This window comes from Podarcis muralis, chromosome 2, assembly GCF_964188315.1.
Source record: "Podarcis muralis chromosome 2, rPodMur119.hap1.1, whole genome shotgun sequence".
Taxonomy (NCBI): Eukaryota; Metazoa; Chordata; class Lepidosauria; order Squamata; family Lacertidae; genus Podarcis; species Podarcis muralis.
This window is the reverse complement of record NC_135656.1, coordinates 18,050,258-18,059,829: the sequence shown is the minus strand read 5'-3', so window position 1 is coordinate 18,059,829 and position 9,572 is coordinate 18,050,258. Positions and strand designations below refer to the sequence as shown.

General features: G+C 48.0%; 1 protein-coding gene across 1 annotated transcript; it reads right to left on the bottom strand.

Moving 5' to 3' along the window:
- Positions 1-4,996: 4,996 nt before the first annotated feature.
- KIF2B (kinesin family member 2B) lies at positions 4,997-7,132 on the bottom strand. Its single transcript, XM_028721090.2, has one exon. It carries the CDS (start codon positions 7,052-7,054, stop codon positions 4,997-4,999), a length of 2,058 nt encoding a protein of 685 aa, XP_028576923.2. The 5' UTR covers positions 7,055-7,132.
- Between the last annotated feature and the right edge of the window lie 2,440 nt (positions 7,133-9,572).

Here is a 9,572-nt window from a genome sequence, read left to right as displayed (position 1 = left end):
TAAGTTTTGATGGATGTAATAATGGAATACTGAATGGCTTGGTTCTGAGAGATCTGCACCGGCTCCCAGTACGTTTCCGAGCACAATTCAAAGTGTTGGTGCTGAGCTTTAAAGCCCTAAACGGCCTCGGTCCTGTATACCTGAAGGAGCGTCTCCACCTCCATCGTTCTGCCCGGACACTGAGATCCAGCGCTGAGGGCCTTCTGGCGGTTCCCTCATTATAAGAAGTTAGGTTACAGGGAACCAGACTGAGGGCCTTCTCGGTAGTGGCGCCCACCCTAACCCTTCAGATGTGAAGGAAATAAGCAGCTATCCTATCTTTAAAAAACATCTGAAGGCAGCCCTTTTCAGGGAAGTTTTTAATATTTAACACTCCACTGTTTTTAACATTTGATTGGGAGCCGCCCAGAGTGGCTGGGGAAACTCAGCCAGATGGGCGGGGTATAAATAATAAACTATTATTATTATTTAAAATATGCAGGGATTTATGTTATGCAAAATGAATTGTGGAAGGAGTGTTGCAGGAATTCAGCATCAGGAGAAGAAGGGAAGTCATTGATATTTTAAGGTTGGTTAAATAAATATTCTAAATTGTAAAACAGAAAATTATATATATAAGCCCCGCCCTGCATAATCAGTAGCAAGATGAGGCAGGCACACATAATTTGAATGACAATGCCCATCAACTTTTTTGGGAGGGGGCGCCCCCCTCAAATATTTTATGGGGAGGGGGTGAAGGGACCTTGGCCCCTAGAAGTAGACTCTTTATGTACAAAACATTTCCTTTCTCTTTGTTTTCTCTTCGAATTCCTGTAATACAGTCTCCGCATGGCTACAATGAAGGATGGAAATAATCTTGTGGGCATCAACAGCCGAAGACAGTGAAACAGCCCAATGAATGGAAAGTGCTGAAGTCTTCACAGTGGCTTAATTAATAGGGTGGTTCATAAAAAGCTTTTTTTAAAAAAAGAAAAATGCCTGCTCCAAAGGTCTTATCTTACTACACTAGGGATTATATAGCTATATCTGAAATTTCATGCATATCTGTTAATATCTTGACTCTCCTCCATGAAAATAGCTGTTTACTTCGCCGTTTTCCTGTGTCATGAAGGTTGAAATTTCAATTCAGTGGAGCAGGGTCAAGATATTAACTGACATGCATGAAATTTCAGATATAGCCATATAATCCCTATCGTAGTAAGATAAGACCTTTGGAGCAGGCTTTTTTCTTTTTTTAAAAAAAGCTTTTTATGAACCACCCTATTAATTATCAACTCCTGTAAATTAAGAGTTCTAGCTAAAGGGATATAACTAATCTGCTCCACTTCCCAGTGGGGAGGAGTTGCGGTGGACCGCGTGGCCACCCACACCCCACCAGGGGCGGGGGACTTTGTCCCCCGTTGCCTGGGGATCCCGGCCACATCAGAGCTCGGCCAGCCAATCCGCTGGCCGGGGGCGTGGCCAGGACAGTTTAAACAGAGGAGCGAGTTGGAGGACTTCTTTTTTGGCTCACTTCCTCAATCACCCTCCCTCCCTCCCTATTTGCAGGTTAGGCAATGGCCTTGCTATGGACCTTGGTTGGTCACCTTGGTTGTCCAAGGGGCCTGATAGGAATTTTTCCACTTGACAAATTGGCACTGGCCACTTGGTTTTCGCCTACCTCGTAGCAATCGTCACAACTTTGTTAGGGTTGCGGTTAGGCACTGTTTGACCTTGTGTGGGGGAGGGGAGGTGTGACCATCACCTGCCCCTCCATGCTTAAGGGTATTCTCTTAAAGGAAGCCGGGGGTGTTGATCTAGTCTGAAGCCTGGCTGGGGGCTAGGGCCTTGACACGACCCCGACGGGAACACCAGGGGGAGCTTGAGTTGGTTCGCATCGACAGGGCTCCCCCTACTGGTGGTTTATCCTTACTGGACTTCCTGCACAGTGGGCAGAAGTCAGATATAGTCGGGTCCAATCAATGCCTAAGCCAATACCGTTCACATTCTGTAATTCGATAAAGTTGTGGCCAAATTCGCCCAATACCATAAACCTAATATCTGTGTCCTTGTGTGAGTTATTTCCCAACAAAGGGGTAGCTGCGGGGTCTCGGTACGCAAATCACAGATACATCTAGAGTCCTGTGAGTGCAGAGAGCTCTGTAAGATGTGGGATAGCTCACTTGGTACAGCACAGGACTCTTAAACCTCAGGGTTGTGGGTTTGAGCCCCAAGTTGGGCAAAAGGTTCCTGCATTGCAACTCTGCAATTCTACGATCTAAGTGCACAAGTCCAGAGAATAGAACTAGGTTGTCTGCCTATCTGGAACGGAGATGAGCATTTGCTTCACCTACAGAAGGTGCCATGTTCAATCCCAAGCATTTCCCAGGTAGTGCTGGGAAAGAACCGCCCTGGAGGACCAGTCAGTGTGGAAAATATTGAGCCAAATGGACCAATGGCATGACTTGGGTATAAGGCGGGTTCACTGTGTTTGCAAAACGGTGGTGGTGACTGCGATGGATTATGCACCGCACTTTTATAAAAAGCAAAGATTCAAGAGAATACACAGGCAGTGTCAAATGTCGAATTATAATGAGAGGAGAGGAAGGCAAATGTTGTCCCTATTTTCAAAAAGGGGAAAAGAGAGGACCCAAATAATTATCGCCCAGTCAGTCTGACATCAATACCAGGGAAGATTCTGGAGCAGATCATTAAGCAAACAGTCTGTGAGCACCTAGAAAGGAATGCTGTGATCACCAATAGTCAGCATGGATTTCTGAAAAATAAGTCATGTCAGACTAACCTGATCTCGTTTTTTGACAGAATTACAAGCCTGGTAGATGAAGGAAACACAGTGGATGTAGCCTACCTTGATTTCAGCAAGGCATTTGACAAGGTGCCCCATGATATTCTTGTAAAGAAGCTGGTAAAATGTGGTCTTGACTATGCTACCACTCAGTGGATTTGTAACTGGCTGACTGACCGAACCCAAAGGGTGCTCATCAATGGTTCCTCTTCATCCTGGAGAAGAGTGACTAGTAGGGTGCCACAGGGTTCTGTCTTGGGCCCGGTCTTATTCAACATCTTTATCAACGACTTGGATGATGGACTCAAGGGCATCCTGATCAAATTTGCAGATGACACCAAACTGGGGGGGGGGGGTGGCTAACACCCCAGAGGACAGGATCACACTTCAAAACGACCTTGACAGATTAGAGAACTGGGCCAAAACAAACAAGATGAACTTCAACAGGGAGAAATGTAAAGTATTGCACTTGGGCAAAAAAAATGAGAGGCACAAATACAAGATGGGGGACACCTGGCTTGAGAGCAGTACATGTGAAAAGGATCTAGGAGTCTTGGTTGACCACAAACTTGACATGAGCCAACAGTGTGACGCGGCAGCTAAAAAAGCCAATGCAATTCTGGGCTGCATCAATAGGAGTATAGCATCAATAGGAGTATAGCATCAATAGGAGTATAGCATCTAGATCAAGGGAAGTAATAGTGCCACTGTATTCTGCTCTGGTCAGACCTCACCTGGAGTACTGTGTCCAGTTCTGGGCACCACAGTTCAAGAAGGACACTGACAAACTGGAACGTGTCCAGAGGAGGGCAACCAAAATGGTCAAAGGCCTGGAAACGATGCCTTATGAGGAACGGCTAAGGGAGCTGGGCATGTTTAGCCTGGAGAAGAGGAGGTTAAGGGGTGATAGCCATGTTCAAATATATAAAAGGATGTCATATAGAGGAGGGAGAAAGGTTGTTTTCTGCTGCTCCAGAGAAGCGGACACGGAGCAATGGATCCAAACTACAAGAAAGAAGATTCCACCTAAACATTAGGAAGAACTTCCTGACAGTAAGAACTGTTCGACAGTGGAATTTGCTGCCAAGGAGTGTGGTGGAGTCTCCTTCTTTGGAGGTCTTTAAGCAGAGGCTTGACAACCATATGTCAGGAGTGCTCTGATGGTGTTTCCTGCTTGGCAGGGGGTTGGACTCGATGGCCCTTGTGGTCTATTCCAACTCTATGATTCTATGAGAGAAAGAGTGGCTGTCTTCACCTAATGAATTCTAAGTGCCTATTTGAATGACTCTCGCCTATTATCTCAGGTGTTTTGAAAAGGAAGCCAAATTGCTTTAAGGAAGGGGTGCATATGCTCCAAACAAACCCCTTGATGTGATATTACGGATGCATACACACTCGAAAGTACATTCGACGTGCATTCCCCCCCTCAAAGAATTCGGCACTAGTGTTTGTCAAAAGTTGCCGGGAACTGAAACTCTGTGAGGAGTAAACTGCAGCGTCCAGATTTCCTTGAGGGAAAGAATGCACTTTGATTGTACTTTAAAGTACATGTAGACAGCCTTGGTTTGTTTTGATGGATCACAAATCATACAAGCCTGTTTGCAAAGGTACAGTGTTTGTTCTCTGATGACAAAGGCTAGGAATGCCTATAGACAAGAAAGCCTCTCTCTCACCAAGATTAAGATATGTAATCTTAAAAGCACCCTTTGTTAAAGCCAGCTTTTCCATGTTGGATCATCTTGTTCCTTCACTTTATTTCTCTATTCCTCCATGTTTTTAAAAATACTCTTGTGGACCAACGAGACAGAGAGATGTGCTTAGGTTGGGTGGAAGGAAGCAGATGTTGCATAAAGCCATACTTATGCTACCTACAAAACTGCCCCCCTCCCAAGTGCTTTATATTATAATTCCTTTTCCCTTCTTTGTTGTTGTTGTTTTTAAAAAAGGTCTGCTCAGAAATGCCAAATGCCCTGGGACTGTGTGCTCAACTCAACAACATGTTATTTTAGGACACTAATAGAAGCATTTGGAGATTCTCTCAGGAGACTTTCCGCCCTGGCATTAAAGACGAAATGGACACCCACATGGAGATGGGAGGTTTAAGTATTCTTTAAGTTGCCACGTTGTCAGGTGGCTGGAGAGGCAGGATGTTGTGTAAACCTTGACATAAGCTGACATGGAAAATGAAAAGTAGAACAGGATCATGCCAATTCACAGAACACGAGATCTCTTCACAAGGACACGATTGCTGCCCGGTTCTTCCCTGCAGAGGTTCTTACGGAACAATTTCACTTTATCTTGGATCTCAGACAGAATGGCGATCTTCTGGGCCAGAACAGCTTCAAACTGAGAGGCGTAAAAATCCATGTCATAGTCTGCATCGTCAGCCATTTTCAGAAACCCTTTCAGCCACTGGAGAGACTCTTGGTGCTCCTCCACCAGAGCTTTCTCATCCATCTCTTTCCTCTTCTTCTGGCCTCTCCCCCTGGCAATGAAGGTAAGGGTTGCCGGAGAGACCTGGTCCTCATTCTGTACGCAGAGCACTTTGAACTCATCTGTCTCGGGCAAGCTCTGGACTGTCCAGGGCCTGGTCAAGTCATCCAGCTGAAAGATGGATCTGGGCAAGGCGGGCTGGAGCTGTCGGAAGGCGCTTGTGTCCACTGCCAGCTCTTTCACCCGATTGGCGTACCTCAGTGTGTTGAGTGTGTGCTCACACGACCTCATCCCTGGAGAAATGGTGGCGATCATGCAGGTACAGGAGTTTTCTCCGATAAAGGAGTCCCTTAACACCTGAGTCAGTTTACTGGCCCGGAAGGGCGTGTGACCTTTGTTGCGTCCCAAAGCCCTGATGCATTCCTTAAGTGCCAAGAGGCTCTTGTTGATCTCTGCACCCTCCAGCCTGGTTTGCCGGTCCGCACTGGAGGTATCGGCTCCTCGCTCACTGCCGGCTAAATCAATCAAGGAAAACTTACCATGCAGCCTCCCTCTCCTCTTTAGGATGATTTGGAAAACGGCGTGGCTTCGGGACGAGTGGGCATTTGCTGAGGTCTGGCCAGAAGTTCTGCACCGATTCCCTATCTCAATGAGCCTCATCACATCTTCCACGCAGACCACTTCCTGCTCCAGGAGACCCACCACCTGGACCTGTTGGTTGCTATCCTCAAGCACCCTCAGCCGCTTCTTCCAGTTCAGTAGGTCATAGACCTTCCCCCAATAGATCTCGAAGAAAGCCCCAAAGACCTGGAGCTCCAGGATTTTGTAAGTGGGCTCCTGCAGCAGGCAGAAGACGTCCCGGGCAGTCATAGCATAGATCCCTTTCGAGGAATCCTGCCTCTTGCCAGAGAAGTCACCTCCCATTGTGTGGGTCTTGCCGCTGCCCGTCTGCCCATAGGCAAAGCACGTGGCCATGCCTCCTCGGAAGATGATCTCCACCAGAGGTTGCGCCGTGTGCTTGTAGACACTTTCGTTGGAGGCTTGGTCGTCGAAGGCGTGGTCGAAGCGGAAGGTCTGGTTCTCCAGGTAGCGGGTGAGATCCAGTTTCTGCTTGGCTTCGTGCACCATCACCACGTCCGAGGAAGGGATGGTCACCACGTCAACCTCCTTCAGCTCCTCCTCGCGCTGGTTGAGGGGCCTCTTGCGGACGCACACGCAGATTTTGCGCGCACAGCCGCGGGTGGGCTCCAGGGGGCACGTTTGGGCCAGGAGAGCGGAGCCGCCGTGCTGCAAAGCGGCGCGGTACTGCTCGATCACGGCGATCACATCCGCGTGCGGGTGCGCGCCGCTGGCGCCGCGTCGCGCTCGCCTCTCCATGAACTCCAAGTGTCGCTTCTCTCGCCGCTCGCGCATCCTCTCCACCTCCAGGACGCACGGCGATTTGCGCGCGGGGCTGGGGCTGATTTTGCCCGCCGTCCCTGTCGACGGGGGCCTCTTGTTGAAGTCGCGATCCTCGCTATCGCCGCCCGACTTCTCCTTCTGGATGGGGGTCACCACGTAGTTCTGCGGCGGGGTGGGGTGATCCCCTTGATCCGACGGCGTGGGCGCCGAGAGCGCTTCGGGGCTGAGCTCCATCGGTGCCAAATGAGGGTTGAGCGAGAAGGCGAGGCCCAGCTCCACCTTCTTGCCCTTGTTGACTCCTTTCTCGATCCACTCGACGGTCACGCTGCTGGCGTCCTCGTGCAGCGCCGTGACCAACGCCGGGTGGATCCTCCCGTCGCTCCGCTTGATCTCCAAGTAGGTGCCCACGTGGATGGCTCCGAACTGCTTCGCCATGACTGCCTGCGCCTTGAATAGGGGAGAGGAGGCGGTGCCGATCCTCGGCAGGAGCGGGTAGCGGGAGAAGGGGCCGGGCGGGCACGCTGCCGCCCAAGGCAGACAGCCACAGTCATCCAGCGCCTGGTGGTAAAAGGCACCCGTGCGCATGGCCCAGACAGAGCCCCTGCCCGCCTGACCTGCTTGACAGTCATCCTTACCAAATCGTGCGTCATAAGGGCTTCCTCGGGGTAGTTATGGCCGGGGCGCAGGCGTTCATATTTCCCCACGCCTTTCCAGTACACCTCAGAATCGTTCCTGCCCAGGAGTAGTCAAGGGCGCAGGAGAATCAAAATGCAAAAGAGGCGTCGTACAAAGTCATGTTTGCTCAGTAAGGTAACACTGTACACACGCTTTTTAGATCCGTTTTAATGGGACGCGTTTCCCCATCTGACGTTTCCATTCTAAAGCGCGTTGCTAAGCCCTCTCCATTTACATTTCTGAATAACTTCCTCTTTGAATTTTAAGCCTCAGTTCTTCTTCGTGGTTTTATATTCTTCTTCTTTGTGGTTTTATATCTTTATTCTGTGTACTGCCCTCAGATCTCCAAGTATGTTGTTGTTGTTGTTTAGTCGTTTAGTCGTGTCCGACTCTTCCTGACCCCATGGACCAGAGCACGCCAGGCACTTCTGTCTTCCACTGCCTCCCGCAGTTTGGTCAAACTCATGCTGGTAGCTTCGAGAACACTATCCAACCATCTCATCCTCTGTCGTCCCCTTCTCCTTGTGCCCTCAATCTTTCCCAATATCAGGGTCTTTTCCAGGGAGTCTTCTCTTCTCACGAGGTGGCCAAAGTATTGGAGCCTCAGCTTCAGGTTCTGTCCTTCCAGTGAGCACTCAGGGCTGATTTCCTTCAGAATGGATAGGTTTGATCTTCTTGCAGTCCATGGGACTCTCAAGAGTCTCCTCCAGCACCATAATTCAAAAGCATCAATTCTTTGGCGATCAGCCTTCTTTATGGTCCAGCTCTCATTTCCATACATCACTACTGGGAAAACCATAGCTTTAACTATACGGACCTTTGTTGGCAATCCCCAAGTATAGGGTGGTATATAAATTCAATACATCATCATCATCATCATCATCATCATCACCATCATCATTATTCTAGACCATAGTGCAGCAGTAGGAAATCAGCTCCCCTCCTGGTGCTTTTAGACTCCAACTCCTATCCGCCCCAGCCAGCGATGGTGACAATAGTGTCCAGCGACATGTGGGGACATAGGAGCCAACTGCTAGGGCCCGAGGTCCCTTTGCCTCCGCCAATAAAATATTTGAGAGGGCCAAGCTCCCCTCAAGTTGATGGACATTGCCATTCAAATGGTGTGGGTGCACCCCATCATGTGGGGTGGGGCTTACCTGGGGCCCCCAATATTTTATTCAAGTTGGCACCCCTGTGTGGGGAGGTTCCCCGTCTTTGTTTTACATAGTCGCAGTACTTTTATGGCAATGGAAGGCAGTGCATGTGTGTGTGTTGCAGGTGTGTAAAATCCTAGCAGTGTTTTTTTAAGTATTTTAAATGTATTAAGACACTGACACAAAATGGCACTGGAGCGTTCGATCCTTCGGCAACGTGATTTCTTTTCTCTCTCTTTTTTTGAAATAATTTATATTTGATTTTACAAGTACAAAGTTATAACAGTACAAAATACATATCCATATTTAGAGATTTCTCCAGATCTTTAGACTTCCCACCTTCCCCTCCATAGGTCCTATTATAAATCTTTTCAACTACATGTTACTTCATCATCCAAATTTTATGTCTCTCTCCATTTTATCCATAATATTTCTATCCTTCACTTCATTGACTCAAAAGCGTTTATGCTGATAATAAATTATATATTAAAAAGTGAAAAGGATGCATAACATTGCACTGAAAATATGACCTTTAAAGCTGGTCAGACTAATTGCATAAAATATTGTCTATGTGGCTTTGGCTGGGATGGTGCTCCAATAACATCATATTCTGGAGTCACAATAAGGCTGCATTCCCCATCCCCCACCCGCGGCAGTGAACACCTGACCATTTCAACAACTCCATGCTGGGTATAAATTCAACAGGGGAAGTTTTTACTAGCACTACATTGCCAATCTTTACCTGTTGGATTTGTCTGACATGCAGCTCTTAACACAGAAGCCATGCCAGAAATATAAGTAATAAATCTCATTAGCAGATGGAGAGGAACTTCTTCCTATGGAGACACAGAAGGGACAATTTTTGCTCCCTTTCTTCTGCTTAACTTCTTCACATTTGTAACTGATGTTTCCTTTCTTCCCAGGAGAACTCCGCTTAGGTGGAAATGTGTGCTTTCTGGGACACAAAGCTGATGAAATGAGTGGTGTAATTGTGTTTACTTTGTGGGGATTTAAGATCAGTTCACAGCTCTGTAGGAGCTGGAAGAGAGTGATGGGGCAACTGACTGAGGCTGCATTATATGTCTGCCTTTAAAGTTATGTTCAGCTTCTCGTTTCCAGAATTG

Coding starts and splice junctions, on each gene's coding strand:
- KIF2B (XM_028721090.2), bottom strand. CDS start 7,054: ATGGCGAAGCAGTTCGGAGCCATCCACGTGGGCACCTACTTGGAGATC.